The sequence below is a fragment of the Melozone crissalis genome, unplaced genomic scaffold (assembly GCF_028551555.1).
Source record: "Melozone crissalis strain CALT ecotype California unplaced genomic scaffold, PUWL_Pcris_2 ptg000023l_1, whole genome shotgun sequence".
Lineage (NCBI taxonomy): Eukaryota > Metazoa > Chordata > Aves > Passeriformes > Passerellidae > Melozone > Melozone crissalis.
Window position 1 is genome coordinate 36,540,292 of NW_026535801.1, and position 16,654 is coordinate 36,556,945.

Sequence of the window (16,654 nt, forward strand, 5' to 3'; positions counted from 1 at the left end):
GCACATCATCTATATGTGCGTAATTATTATTTAATCAACCAAATAAACTATTTCAAAATAAGAAATACAAGAAATAATAAAATATTAAAAATAAGAAGAAAATATAACAGTAATAAGAAAATATAAAATTAATAAGAAGCACAAAAATTATAAGCAATATAAAAATTAATAAGAAATAGAGAAATATTTCATAAAAAGACTGGCAGTTGATAACCCACTCATCCCAACAGAAGTCTGTTAATCAACTGAACTTTTTTTTTTGAATATCCAAGATAAATACAAGTGATTTTTAAGTGAACCAGAATAAAGGTCAGTAATTTACAGGAAATATGGAAAGCTCTAAAGTCATCTCCAAAATGCAGAAGCATAAATGTAAATTCTGAGTCAACCTGGAATTTATTACTACACTCTGTCCCAGCTACAACAAGGACCAAGAGCTGCATATGATAAAAAGTCCATTTGAAGCAATATTTTTCTAATATTCAGTGATCAGCAATTAGCTGATTTTTTAGTTTTTCCTTATGCTACTCTTCTTTTGATTTTTCTGATAGACGTTTAAGAACACTCTAAACATTATTTACCAAGTGTAACCAATGGAATATTTTTCTTTCAATCAATTTAATACATGGAATATGAGCAGACATCTGAAAATCCAAATCCTCAATCATCAATTCATAACCCAAAGAAGTCTTCCCAAAGTGCCAGGCAATCCAAATAACTAGGAATATTCTGAATTAAGTAGGAGGAATTGAGCAGAGGAAACACGTAATGGATAATTCTGTGTAACAAACAGTGAGAAAGCTCCTTTCTCTTTTGAAATTCTTTACATATAAGCCATCAATTTGTTACCTTCATTCCTCTATAGAAATATCTATATATATATATATGCTAGTATACAATTAGAAATATCCTCGTAACAGAAATTGCAAACTGTTCAATTGAACATAAAGAACTTTTCATGGACAACACAGTCTGACTTGTGAATGCTCTGTATGCATTATTTACATAAAACCAACAATAACTTCCCTAAGCTTCTTATATTTCATTATTAATTAGCGTTGAATAATTAAAAAATATATTATCACTGGACTTACCCATAATGGTTAAAGCTGTGGCTTTTGTTAAATCTTCTTTCATTGATTCAATTATTTCGAGATTACCACCATCCAAATTGCATCTACTTATGGTTCCATTTCCTGAACTGATCCAGTAAAGCTTGTTCTCCCCATAATCTATTGATAAACCTGTAATTAACACATACAACTTTAACTGTGGCTTTAATGGATGATATACATTGTTAAACTGATTTCATTATGAAAGTGCATTACACATTAAAAAAATAATTTGCGAAAACTAAACTTGATAATTTCCTATGGAAAAAAACCCCCAGGCTTTTGGAAAGATTAGTTCCTTTTATTTCTTTCAGCAGTTACCAAAACCAGTGACTGACTGATGAAAGAGCATTATCTGGCAATGAGGAATTATTTGAATAAGCTGAAGTCCTAAGCAAGGGTATTAACAACTTGTAAATGCAAACCAGAAGCCATCATTTATATTTTAAAATTATGATTACACAGAGAGGTGGTAAACAAGGTACTTTTTGTGATTCAGAACTATAAAAAGTCTGTTCTCTCCCTGCTTAGGATGATGAAATACCAAAATCTAATCCAAACTCCTGATAAATTTATGGTATTACTTTTCATTTTGATTCATAGTGAACTGACCTCATAATCAGTTCTTTGGAGCTTGAAGCAAGAGAACTGTCAACACAAAGATACTTGCAAAATAAGTTACTAAATGAATAAAGTATAGAGTTTTCTGAAAGTAAGGGCAAAGAACTAGGAGATAATGTATTTCAGACTTCTGTAATCCTTTAAAAATGTTCAAGAAGTGGTAGCAGGAGATTTTCCACACTGAAATATTCTTGGCATGGTAACAATACCCGCCATAACAATTTGCTTCAGTGCTCCAGCTTTCCCAGAACTCATGCTAAGTATCCAGCAGCAAGTTGCCAAAAAATAGTGTATTTCACTGCATGGGTCAAGCTCTGGATATTGTACTGTAATCTTTTCCATCCTGGGGAAAGCTGTTTTGGAAACCTTGACAGGAGAGAGCAGTGCCATGAGCTGCAGCCCTTACAGCTGCCATCGTGTCACTACTTCATGCACATTTGACACAGCAGGCCAAAAGGTGTCTGCTTTCTGAGCTTCTAAAATCACCTTTCCAATCCCTCTGCAGCGACTGATATTTCCTTCCACCTCTCTGCAAGGGTTTTATCCAGGAGGAAACTTGGCACAACCAGCTTCCCTTCAAACACAGAGCACCAGGGATCCCGGACACGGGCACAGCACAGGCAATTCCCAGCACAGGGAACTTTCCTGGGAATATCAGCGTGGCCTCACAGGGAATACACCAGCAGGAAGGCTCCCCTGCTCCGAGATGGGCAGCATTTGGGATCTGCCATAGCTCCCACCCATGAGCTGCTGCTCACAGATTGCCCCTGGATGGGATCTGTTTGTGAGGCTCTGCCAGTGCCAGCTGAGCAGCAATTACAGCCCTGTCCTGTCTGGTTTTATACTGCACATATCCAACTGGTGCTTCTTCACACAGGCACTCCAACTACACAACAGCAACTGACATGAAAAACTTTCCTGTCTCCTTCTACTCAAGTCTAGCACGTTGTTCTCCCCCAAATACTTTCCACCTATTAACAACCTTTGCAAAAACACATTATTTCTAATGTAGGCAGAGCATGCTAAATTAGATTTTTTTTCAGGAATTGTCCTGCTTTACTAATGAAAACAAGTGGTTTATTAGCCATAAGCATCACAGATATTCATGATGAACTCAAATGTAACTGACTGGCTTAAACCTTATGAGATGCTAAAGTGAATCTGAACGTGAGAATTGGACAATGCTCTCAGGGAATTCAAATGAGCAAATGATTTTCCCAATAAAGTATAAAATTAAGCATGAATTTTGAATTCCTAGGAATACAGATTGTTGGCACTCCAATGACCAGTTCTATCAACAAATATATGTGATAGCACTGGAGACTTTAGAACTGCAGAATGGAGCAGCAAACCATAACTAGTTTCTACTAGTTAAGATAAAAATAAATTATATAATCTGTCATTCTCAGAGTATCAGTTCCCAAAGTTTCCAAACTAAAAATACTCTTGGTAATAATAGAAAATACTATAATTGAAAAATTGTCTTTTTGTTTTGATGGAGCTCAAATAGGAAAAATAAATCCATCACCTTAATTCTGGTCACAGATTGGAAAATTCCCTGAGTTTTCAAATTCGGAAATTTTGCATCAAGAACAGCCCATCAATTACCAGTATATCCAACTCTAATAAACCAGATATTTGTCTTTTTCAGCAATCTGCCTGAGAATTCCCCAAACACTCAAAATTAGCACTGCATGAACTAGAGCTTCACTTAAGGAAAAAGACAATTTTCTCAGAGCACAAATGAAATATTAAATTAAGCTTTTAAGACTGCTACTTTCTAAATCTTTAGAAGGATTTCATTGTTCTTAGCATGGGTCTGTATTTTGCTAATGGAAAAAAATATTTAAACCATTGAAACTGGTATTTTGCATATATTTTATTTCAGAGTTTGATACTGGAAACCCTAAGCATTGCAATTTAGGACCTTGAGACTTCTGATCACAAAATATTCAGAGCAAAGTTTTGCACACAGTCCTTAATATTGTTCTAATGTTATTAAAAGTGTTTTTTTTCTTCACCTTAAAATTAGTGGGTTTGCCACTCTTTTCTCTCCAGATAAAAAGGTAATTGTCTCTTCAAGTGGATAGACAGATAATTTTATCAACAGTAAAACAGTTATCAAGTAATTTCTACAAAATTCATTGAATTTAGGCTGTAAAATGCATGTCATGTTGCTCTTATGTCAAATTTATTGAATTCTTTAAATCACTTTCACTTCTGCTTGCTTAATGCATCCAGTTGTAAAAAAAAATGTTTTTAAATCACTTTACTGGTGGGCCATTAATAAGGCAGCAACAATTGACATAACCACTTTAACTCCCTAAAAAATGAAATTATCTACAAAGAGAGACTTGAACAAAACAAAAAAATACACATGGAAAGAGCTTTTTTTTTTAAGTGCCATAATTTATCAGCTATGTGAATCCTCAAATACTAAAACTGAGGCTAAGTCATAGCATGAAATTCATGCTTCAACTGTTGCATTTTCCTCTGTGTGAAAAGTTAAGGGCCAGTCTATATTTTGATTATGTAGCTGCGATTCTGGGGAAGGATCCACATTTGCAGTCAAAGCCTCTCACAAACATCCATGACTTATTAAAACCCTGACCTCCACATTTTTGTAACCATGAAACAAAAATTGAGAAATATAGATGGGGTCTCCTTCAGTCTATTGTAGTTCTAAAAGTCAACAATACTCCACTAAATCTACAGTGGATTTCAGTTAGAATGGGCTAAAAACATCTTAAATTGTGAAACACAACAGTAACACAAGTGTTGTTCATTTCTTTATATCTGTTCTTATCACTATAGATGAAAAATCTCATTGTACATTTAAATAGGAGTTCAAGATAATGTCCATAATAAATCATTCTCAGTTTAAAAAGAAACAGGAAAGAAGGTATTTACCAACAGGATCTTTTTGATTCTGAAAGAGAATTTTGCTGTTGCTGCCATCCATGTTTGCCATGTTGATTGTGTTGCCATCCGTCCAGTAGAGCTTCCTGAAGAGGAGAATTTACATATTTAAATTACTGCTTTGTGCACACTGTGTTTCCAATGAAACATCAGTTTAGGATTCAAAGTGCACAACTAATTAATAAACAAAATAATAGTTACATTATTTAATCAGCAGCTTTCTAAGGGAAGTATTCAGTTAATATATTTTCAGAAAAATATTTAAAATTCATGCTTTTTAGTTGGAAAGAAAACAGAATGGCCAAACTTAAAATATAAATAAAGAGCCACCTTCTGATGAGCTTTACTGCAGTTTATTTATCACAACCATGGACACCTTACCCTTTCACTGGGTGAACTGCAAGACACTGGGGTTTGTCAATTCCATGGATGATTGAGGTTTTCAAGGAACCATCCAAATGTGCCACGTTAATTTGGGTTTCATCAAATTCTGAGCTAATCCAGTATAAATTACGGGATATCCAATCCACTGCAAGACCTCTGATACTCTGAATATCTGCAAAAAGGGAAAGCAGTTTGTTTGATTTTCTTTCTGGATTGTTGTCAGTGTTAGGGATAAAAAATAGAAAATAATAATTTATTCTACAGTTTGTTAACAATACTGTGCAATATTCTATTCAGATGGATTTATTAACTAGTTGCCAAGAATTAATAACCTTTATTTTTCTTCCTGGGCCTGATACACTAACAATAAGAACACGAAAATCACACTGAATATTCACAGCATGAAACCTAATATCCCAAAAAATTAATCAGAGATGCTGAACTTCTGCATTGTATTTTTCTACTTCAGAAAGTGTTTATTGCTCAGTGGCATTCTAAAACAATGCTTTGCTGAAATTTAAAAGCCTCTTTCCTACTTCAGCTCCACAAAGGCTCTGTGCAGACGATCTGGATAAAAACCACTGGTCTAGAGCATATTTCTGTAGTTCTTAAGTACTTGTGTCACTGGAGAAGTTCACTGGTTTTATTTTTGGAGGCTTTGAAGACTTCAAGTTAATGCCCTGCCTTCCTTGATATGGCAAAACATCTGCCAGCCAAAGAGAAGCAGTGAATGAATTCTTTATTTTGCTGTCTTACTGTTCATAGCTTTTACTTTTCATATTAAGTTGTTTTTTATAAGATACACAAGACTTTGCTCACTTTTTCCCTTCTGATTCTCTTCCCCATGAAGGAGCAGCTGTGGGGGGCTGAGGGTCACAGCACCATGATTACCTGAGGCAGCAAAACAGGAATATGATAAGGCTGATTTGGTAACTTGATGGTCTTCCTTAGCAAGGTACTTAAATAAATGTCAATCTGTGTTAAAATCTGCCTGAAATACTGAGTGTAAAGTCACTGCTCCATCCTAGGTGCCAACAACACCCCTCTGCCCTGAGTTAATAGTGGCTGGCATCTTTGTGGAGAAGGGAACAGGCCAAGGGTGATCCAGTGATTCATTATAGTTCATCATTTATACACGTCTCCTGTCAGCTCCACATGGTAATTTGCCCTGACAGCATTATTGCCCTTGACAAACTGACATGGAAGTGGCTGAGGACAGGTTTGCACGTCCATGAGGCTGAGCAGGGATTGGGCATTAGGAAGTTTGCCAACATCACAGAATGTAGCAAAGGACACCAAACACACAGTCCTTGACCCATTTTAAATTGCTCCCCTGCCCTTCTAGGTTTTTTTTTTTTTTTTTTTTTTTTTTGCTTGTAGGATAGAAAATAATAATTTTATACTCTTAAAAAGATTCAAGTATGACTTGGCATCTTTGTGACACTGGCATGAGACTTCATCCAACGAGAACCCCAGCAGGACGTGCTTACAAAGCTTCTTATGTTCTTATTAGAAGTATAAAAGTACAACTGCAAGCAAATGAGATCGTTTACACATAATAAATAGTCTTTACAATGTTTTGATGTGCCAGAACATGGCAATTTTCTCAAACTTATGATAAAAAGTTACATCTGGAACTAAAAAAAAAAAACAAAAACAAAAAAGAAATCAAAACAAAACAAACCACAAAAACTCTACCACAGAAGCTACCATAATAAAAGGAATATGAAAGAATAGTATATTTATTTTGGTTTCATTAAGTTCCTTGACAAGTTCAGTGGTTTTTGTATAATAAACAACTTTTTTGTTCTACTACTTTCTGAAAAAAAGCAAACAATAAGTTCCTCTGTGGGGCACCTGAATACCTGATATAAAGATCTCTAGGAGGCATTCTAAGCCTTGTTCTCATTACGGGGACTGCAAAACATATCTGATTGTTAATAAAGTTGTCTCTGAAAAAGCAGGGGGGAAAAAAAAGTAGCTATGCAAAATAAATGCATTCACAGTCTAGAAAATGGGGAAATTGCCATATTTGTCCAAACATTTCCCAAAATGTGCTAACACAGATGAAATTTCTTCTAAGGTGACACAAGGGGCAAGAGCTTGAACTCTTTTCTACAGTCCCCAGATAATACACTATATGGTTTATTTGTTCTCCCAGTCAGAAAAGGTCTGATCTTACACAGCTGAGCTATTTCTTTTCTCGTCTTCCCCAGCAAACATTCCTTAACTGTTGGGGAACCAAACCAAAATTTGGTTTCACATAGTCAGTTTTTCCTATTTTCAAGCAGATAGGTTCATTACAAAGTAGAACAATAAGTTCTTATAATAATAATAATAATAAAATCTTATATAATAAGCTTTCAGGAGAGGAACTGCCAGTGCTTGGAAACACAAACCAAATGTTACCAGGGACAAAAAAAGGTTTTCACTTCAGTACCAGGACTACTGAAATAGGGTTGAAGCAATCAGATATAGACTTTATATTCATTAAGTTTCTGTGCTTATGTATGTATTCAGTACAGAAAAAAAAACACATTACACCAGTAGCACCAAAATTACCAGGCTGCCATATTGTGGTTTCACCAATGGTCCCAAAGCTGGGAGATCTGCATGGACTGGAAAGAGAAAATAACCCTGACAGAGCCAATTTCATTGCTAGGTCAACCTAGGTAGCCAAAGGACGCAGGAAATTCTTCAGTGCAAAGCTATTTCTGTACACTGCACTTCTCCTGCTTTTTATCTTTATTCTTTCTACCTTCAAGACATTAGCTTCCTTTTTTGCTACACATTTCAATCTTGTACAAAATCAATGCAAAATTACATCTCAATTTGTTTACATACAATTGAATTATCAATCAATAAAGTGAACTGATATCCTAAAGAAAATTCTGCTGGCTTATTGTTTAGATCAATTATCCAATACCAGGGCACGTTACACATATCAACAATGTTCCTATTTTAGCATGCTCATTTACCTAGAAGGAATTATTTTTTACTTCAATGCTGTGCTGTTTACCTCTTGAAATGATGGTTTCTAAGCCAGTCCCGTTGATGAAGGCACGTTTGATGGTCTGTGTTTTCACATCAGTCCAGTATAAACGTTCCTCAACAGCATCAAAGTCTATGACTGTCACATCATCTATGTCAGGAACAGTGAAGGCTGTGATGAAGTTGAAATATGGGTTCTCTATGTCCACCCCTCTTATTTCTGAACGCCTTGCATAAAGAAGAAACTTCTTTCTTTCTGTTAGAAAAAGGGAAATGTCATTCCTCATCCTCTTCACAATATCCCTAATAGAAATCAAAGTCATTCACTTGAGAACACTTTACAAATGTGTAGATGACATTTATATATGTGATTAAACATCTCCAGAAAACCTGCAGCCTAGTGACACTTGAGAAATAATGTTATAGAGCATAAAAATCACAGAAAAAATATAAGAATTCTGTATATTGGACATTGTCACCACACCTGTAAATCAATATCAGTGTGAAAGAAAAAAATGTTGAAAAAGTTATTTTAAACATTTCACCCTCTTTGGTCCACTCAAACAAATCCTGTTTCACCTGCACATCATAAGAGATATTAACATTTGGTATCTCAGGGTATCAGATTCACTGAAAAAGGGAAGTTTTGCAAGCAGCAAATGTGTGTGTGTGTGAAAAGCAAACAGCTGGAACAAAAAGGGCAAATTAGTTGTTTTGATTTACACCTCCTCTAGTGAAAAGGGATGATAAATTAATGACAAAGCAGAGCTCTCTTTTTAATCTCAAAACTCTGAAAGGTTGGAGCAAGCACCTGCAAATGAACAGTAAAAGTATCTTTTTTCCTGCAATATCCCTAACATGCCAAAATACTATTTTCTTCTCTATTTATTGAATGTTATTAATCAACAGTAAAAAGGATAATTTAGTACAAGGTTTTATAGATAATACACACAATTATTTGACATTTCAAGGGCTTTTAGAGCTTAAAAGTGTGTGTTGCAGTTTTTTTATAAAACTTCCCTGCAAGGATGCACTCCTAATATTTACTCATTGTTTTTTAATCCTTGAAAATGAAACTAAGACAACTCCAGAGCAGGTAGAGATTTAAGGTATTAGGCATATTTTGTTATTCAGCTTACCTGACTCAGAATGTGGGGAGGATGCACGTTTCAGTATAAAGCCTTCTGTTTTGCAGAGATAAATTTTATGAACCCATCACACACAGCAGCAGCACAAAGGAACAGCTGTGGCAGCAAATATCAAAGCACCACAGACCTCAACTATTAGAATAAGTCATCGATTCTCAAAAAGCAGCCTCTCCTTTAAAACACACCATTAAAAAGCACTGTGCAGATCTTATTTTTAACATTCATTTGCCCATTGATTCTAAAATCAATGCAATTGCCAGGCTGTGGGAGGAAAACTTACCATAACACGTTTTTTTGTCTGAAGACAGTTTCATCAGGTGTGGGCAGGCACAGGCAGCGCTTCTGTTGTGATTGATCAGACACATGTGAGAGCAGGGACCCCTGCCCTCGTTAGCAGCACAAGGGTTGGGAGCTAAAAGAGAATCATTGAAACACACAACATGTAAAAACACTTGTGAAAAATCAGGGTTTGCCAAACTGCTGGAACAAGGTGAAAACTCTGTCTGAAGACAAACCCAGTCTAAGTGATTAACTGAGCTTGTACTCTAATAACTTCTTATAGGCTAATATTCAATTTATAGGCTAATATTCAACTCTAGTCCAAGAAAATCTATCTATATATATATTATATATATACAGATATAGATATATATCTATATATAGATATCTATAGATATAATATATTCATCCCATAGCAAAACCTTTAAATATATATATATATCTATACATATGTAATTTTTGATTTTTAATACAGCCAAAGTTTATAATTATAATTTTAGGAAGCCACTGGATATAATTTTCCCACAGAGATATTAATTTTGCAGCCTTTTCATAAGATTTAAATCTTACGTGCCTAAATCAAGACATATGGGTTTAAAAAATGTCAATATGATGTGGACCTGAAAAACAGATTTAATTGTGTGAAAGCAATAGTCAAAGTTTAGATTATGAGACGAACTATGATAAATTCAATTTTCCTCTCAATTTGATTTCCTTACTAGAATATTAGTTGAAAATCTAACACAGAAAGGGAAAAAAAAAACCAAAAAACCAACAAAAACACAGCAAAGTATTTCTGCTTTCTCAAAGAAAACCTCTCCTAAGTGTAGGTTTTCCAAGTTCCTATAGCTCACTGATTGAATAAGATGTGCTAAAATTGCTTTAAAGAACAGGAAGAAGCTGACCAGAGAGGATCCCCTTAGTCTTACAAAACCTGGAAATGGTTCTTATTATCTTCATTACTTGTTATAAACCCCAAAGCTCCAGAGCACTGCTGAAGAGACATTTCAAGCATAAACAGAAATAATGTTGATTCTTCCTTTTGTAAAAAAAAACCCAACAAACAAACAACAACAACAAAAAAAACCTTTGAAAATTACAATGATGAAAAAGGGAAACGGGATTGACTGACTCAAAGACAAACTTATAATTAACGAAATCAATTAGTGTAGAATATATTCCTCTAACATTGTGCTAGGCTGCAGTACAAGTTATTAGATAACCAAAGCAATCTAATGTATGAATTTCCTTAAAAAATAAATTTAGCTCAACCTAAAGCACTAAAATTTGAAGACAAAATTTGCTTCATTGAACCATTTTTTTTCCACCACTGCATGCTTCCTTAAATTTATCGAGCAGTTCCTGAGTCCTTTAACTTCATATTAGTCTAACCTGTACTCTGGGAAGAAAGAAGCTTTCAAAATCTTGGAAAAACAAGTTAATTACAATTGTAGCCATCATTCTATTAAAACAAAACCAAACAAACAAAAAACTCCAAAAAAAAAACCCCAAAACACCAAAAAACAAACCAGGCTTTTACTATTTTCTGTAAAATCATCCCATTTGCCCCTTTTGAGCCCTGCAGGCCATTCAGCCTTTGCCAGGAACTAAAAAAGAGAAATGTTTATTCAACATCACTTTTCTTGTATCAATAGGAACACAGAGGAAATCTGGGGTGATCTCTTGCAATAAGGTCATAACTTCATGTGGAAGACAAAAAAAAAAGTGAAGTTGAAGAAAAGACACTGAAGTTAAAAAGGCTCAAGGACCATTTCCAATTATTAATAAACTATTAGTAAAAAGAAGTCATCTATCCCTAAGAAGTGTACATCAGGAACAAACCACAAATTAGAGTTTTGAAAATATTGTGAAGGAGATCACAGAATCATTTATGTTGTAAGGGATATCAGGACACCAGGTAAAGATTCAAACTTCTCCAAATTTTTGGCATTTTTTCCACAGGTGTTGCAAGACTGTAAACATCTGGCCCTGTGTTTTGCAGAGAAGAATTTCCTTTCATTTATTTGCCAACTTCTGTGGAATTTCAACTTCTCTGTATGCATACAACCATCTGTGACAAGGATTTACTTTGAGCCTAAGAATAATTAATCCTTATATTGTCTTTCCATGCAAGTAGTGCTCTATGGGATGGAATTAAAAAAGAACAACAGACAGAAGAGAATAAATTAAAGGCATGGTGGTTAATGATTATTTTCAAGAGAGTGTTGTAGCTCAAGTGTGCTCCAAGCATCCACCAAGCAGTCAGTGCAATTTGTGTCCTGTTCACATCACCGCTCCCTCCATATTGCACAGAACACAAAATTGGTGGGAAAAGAAATGTTATAAAGCAGATGTGTTTGTTTCTACATGAGTGTACAACTCTAGGAGCAAAGTACCATGATCTAAACATTACTTCTAGCAACAGGTATTTATAGATTCCTTTCATATTCATACTGCTTTCATTGAATAACAGCTAAGCCTGCTCTTTATTTCCTAATTAAAACTAATTCTCCTGAGGGCACACTGTTATTGCTCTGATTCTCAAAAATTTGGCTTTTTTATTTTCTTGTGCGCATTCTAACACTTCTATTTCTATTGTGAATAATCTCATAAGCATTTGTTACTTACCTTTTCTGTGCCATTTATGATTTCACAGACTGCCACCATACAGAAGCCTGTCTATAAATGATATTTCCAGCAGCATCAGCCAACTTGTCCCCAGAGCAAAACCCATCCCATACTCTTGATCAGCCTGTCAGGCTTCCTTGATGATCTGTTTATGATCTGTATGCAGTATTGCAGCCGTGGGAGTGGTATGGATTTAAACAGCATCACAGTTCACTACCTGTGCTGCTTTATTCCTCTCCTACTCATTTCCACCAATCTATTTTCCTTTTGATCACAGCAAGCCCCAGACCTGGCATTTACCCTGACTGGACAGCCTCTTTCATGATTTGATTGATTTCCAGTGCTGATTGCTTGTCAATCTGTTTGTGTCACAGGTGTACACATGTCAGTGCTGTCACATAGCTTCTTGACTGCTCTCTAAAACTTCATTTAAACAAAATGCTTATTTTTCTTGACCAGTAACCCTTAAAAACAACCCACTCAGACATTCCATCGCCAGCTGACAAATGAATACTTACTCTGACAACCTCTCAATATGCATTTCCTATGGCCAACTCATCCCCTGCATTAACTTCATATTGAGCTTGTCCCTTTGTGGCACCAGATTTTAGTGAGACAAAGTTTGATCTTACACTTTAACAGCGCTCAAAATGTTTGAATTCTGCCTAAACATTCAAATATCTGCACCACAGTCACATCAAAAGGTGCTTTCAAATTGCTGGCAATTGATTCCCACTCATATTTAAAACCAGTTACAGATCAAATCCACTGCTCATTGTCAATACCTCCAATAGAATTGCTTTTCCTGAGGCCAAGGTAATCAGCCAAGTTAAATCTTTATATTGCCTGATTATATCAGTTTATTTTAACACCAATCTTTGAAATTTGCAGGTTAGGACAGATCAGATGTTCTAAAGTAAATATTTATTTCCTCTAATCACTCTGTTTCAGTTTTTAATCATTCATTTCAAATATTGGTAGAAAAAAACTACATATTCACCATGAAACTAAATAAACAGAAACACACCACAATTCTTGATAAAGCTTAGAAAATCATATAAATATTATATATACACATAAAATAACACAAGTAAATATATATTTATAATATAAATAATCATATATAAATATATATTTATAAGTTAAATAATATATATATTGGTGTATATATTTTGCATTATTTATAATACATATATCAAACTTTCTGCTCATTTTGAAATAAAAAACATATACAAGGTTGAGATAAGATATTTAGATAATAAAAATTTTAGTTCTCCTCATCTTTAGCTACATTTCTATAAGAGTTTATTATTTTAAACAGCTGGCAATCTGGGTCTCAATAGAATATTGTAACGAAACAGTGCTATGAAGTTAAACGTTCTTAATTTTATAAATTACAAAAGAGCCCAGTGGCACCAATATACTATATTTCTTATTGTGCTGATTTCTAAATAAAAATTTAATCTGCAGAAAGAAAAATAATGTCAAAGCCACGTTTGCTTTTTAATTTTAATTCAAATTAGTACCTTGGAGAGATGAAAAAAAAGAGGGGGAAATATGAGAAATTCAGTGTTGTGTTTCCAAGCTGTGATCCTTCCAATGCTTGTATTTGCCCCTCTTACCACCATCCTCAGTAGTGCACTGCTACAACTTCTTGTGAATAAAACAGACATTGTTCTTTGCAGCAGGTGGATTTTTAAAAGACAATGACAGTTGAAAAAAATAATTAAAATCTTCCTAGAAGCCCTGTGTTTGCCATCTTACCAGCACTCCTGACACAGCTTTGATTCTGGGAAGAAAAGTGGGGCTCAAGCTCACAATCCTGAGAATATTCTGCATTAGGGGAAAAGCTTCCCCAATCCCTGTGGTGTGCTGAGAGCTGAACTTATCATCATCCCTACAAATACCTCACTTTTACTTTGCTACCTTGAATTAGCATCTGGCCTAGATTGACTCAAATAAAATGGCTTTAGGCTAGGAGAGTTTATTTAGGTCTGCTCTACTTCATTTCAAAATCAAAATAACTTCCTTGATATATATATTAAAAGCTAATCAACTTTCACCCACGTAGATGACCCAGATGGAGATGAAAATGCAAAATGTTCATCCTGCAGTGCTCTGCTCATACTGACAATTTTCAGTGTAAATCTACTTCTAATTTTATTTTAGGATTCTAACCTGCACACTGTCTTGTTCATTTATAGCAAAATAGCTACAAATTCAAAGGAAAATTTAACAAGCAATCAGGCAGTATCATCATTTGTTCAGTTCAAATAAAAAGGTACTGCAGTTTTGAAGAAAAAAAAATTGCTCCTGCTGGAAGACAGTAATTTAGAGCAAACCCAGAATGCCAAACATAAATCAGAATCCAGTGCTTTCAACATCATAAAATAAAAGCTGCAATTACACAACTTGATCCTTGAACTTCTAGATTTTGGCAAAAAACAACTGAAGACTTTTCTACAGCTTTTATTTGCCTGGGGGCCAAGCTGACTGTGGAATACTGCCTGATGTCTCCCTAGGCTACAGAATCCCTCTGAAGATGCTGTCTGGCCCCAGTCCAAACAGAAAGGAGTTGTTCTTTTTCTGAGAGCAAGAAAAGGCAAATAGCAACTCTCCTGCTGCTTTAGAAACATCAGATATGGAACGCTGCTCCTCAAATCCCAAAGTTATGAGTGATTAAATGACAAGAAAAATTGCCAAATTAAAGAAATTAAAAGAAAATTGCCAAAAGCCCCCAAACAAACAAAAGCACCCAAAAACGTGAAACAAAAGAAAGAAGGAAAAAAAAAACCAAACTTATTTGAAAGGTGTGTGCAGAGATGCATATTTACTCCACTCCTACTTTAACTGCCTGAGCACACATATTACTTCAGCAGAAGTTAGACAGCTTTTAAGAACCCTGCCCCAAAAAAATAAATTCGGAAGAATAAGGGAAATAAATGCCTTATTTCACAAAGTGATGAAGTCCAAGAGACTTGACATCCACTGAAAGCATGCAACATTCATCTTCAATATACATTGAAGATGTATATTTTATTTTAAAATAAAAGCATCAGACAAATGAATCCTGGCAATTTATGCCACGTATTGAGGGGTCACAGTTGTCACCACTCTTGCAAACACAACCCAACAATGATATGTATTCATTGCTTTTCCTTCATTCCATGTGAGAGCATTCCTCAAATATTTTGCCTTCTAATGTGCAGTAGAACTTTACTTCCTGGAACTCATTTACATTAGAGATTTAAGCATCATTTTCTATGGATAAATAATTCAGAACTGGGCTCCAATATATTTACACAGCCATCCAAAATTGTCAGGATTTGAAGACTTCAAATCAAGATTGCTCACAACCTACTAACATAAAAGTCGAAGTTCCCTGCTGAGAACTACAAACCCTGGGTGAGGAGAAAAACAAAATATCATTTCTCAGTATCAAAAAAATTGGAAAACAACAAGTATTAATGAGATAATTTCTAAAATAGTATTGTATTAACATCAACTTCTTGCCAGGAAAGTTTAAATTTGTCCCGAGAACATGAAAAATTCTGTAATTAATTGGTAGTCATCCTCCAGAGGTATTTTTCACTTTCCAATATTTAGCTATAAAATATTTGCTGTATTTTGTTATATCTCACCAAACAAATTCATTTTTTTTTTTAGCATTCCTATTTTGCATGGTACATCCTAACCTATACATACATACATATATATATATATATATATATTTATTTATATTTGTAGCCAATAAAAACTTCTGCCACATGGGTTGTTGTGGTTTTGACTTCATCCAGTGCTGAATACAACAATTCAAGAAAAAACAATACACAGCTATTTATATAGATATTTATATATAAAAAGAATATGGATTTCCCTCCTCCGAGGAGGGGTAATTAATTATTCTATTAATAATCCAGATATTTATAGATAAAAAGAATACCTATTTCCCCTCTCAGCAGTAAATTATTCTATAAATATTCACCTTGTGGCTGACGGCTCGGATGATAAATCTGGAGGTCAAATGGCTGAGCACTTGTTTTTTGTATTACACTGACATTTTGGCCAGTCCATTTATTGGCTTTGGCGAGGGTGTTGGTCCTCCAATCTGTCCAATAAACTTCACTCCCATACAAAGAAACAGCAAAAGGGTGAGAAAGATATTCGTGACCCCGAATAATCTCTATCATGCTGGTTCCATCATACAATGCAGAATAAATGGCATCCGATCTACAAGACAACCCCAAATTTAAGATTAAGTAAAAATAAAATAAAAATCACACAGCCATTATGACATGGGGCAAAATGTGTACAAAACTTACTTTGTAAGAGTGGCAAGCCTAAAGAATTTTTGCAGTTAACTTTATAGATTATAAAGTTCATATTATTAATTTAACTAGACATTTGAAATACTTGCTTGTATAATGCTTTAATTTGCCTCAATGCATGAGAAATAAAACAGAAAATTCACTTTTCTTTCAGATGAACTTTAAAAATAATGAACTAACTTGGGCCTTGCATGGATGAGTGTCAAGGAGGACCCATGGAAAGGCACAGGGAGCCAGAACTAGG

General features: G+C 34.7%; 1 protein-coding gene across 5 annotated transcripts in view; it reads right to left on the bottom strand.

Moving 5' to 3' along the window:
* Positions 1-16,654, bottom strand: part of LRP1B (LDL receptor related protein 1B) — a 641,000-nt gene that overhangs the window by 161,347 nt on the left and 462,999 nt on the right. For all 5 annotated transcript variants that reach the window (XM_054278342.1, XM_054278341.1, XM_054278340.1 and 2 more), the window contains 6 exons: positions 16,068-16,312; positions 9,456-9,587; positions 8,056-8,283; positions 5,034-5,208; positions 4,644-4,738; positions 1,095-1,244 (listed from right to left, as the gene is read on the bottom strand). In XM_054278342.1, coding sequence (XP_054134317.1) covers positions 1,095-1,244; positions 4,644-4,738; positions 5,034-5,208; positions 8,056-8,283; positions 9,456-9,587; positions 16,068-16,312 — 1,025 coding nt within the window. The remainder of the gene's footprint in view (positions 1-1,094; positions 1,245-4,643; positions 4,739-5,033; positions 5,209-8,055; positions 8,284-9,455; positions 9,588-16,067; positions 16,313-16,654) is intronic.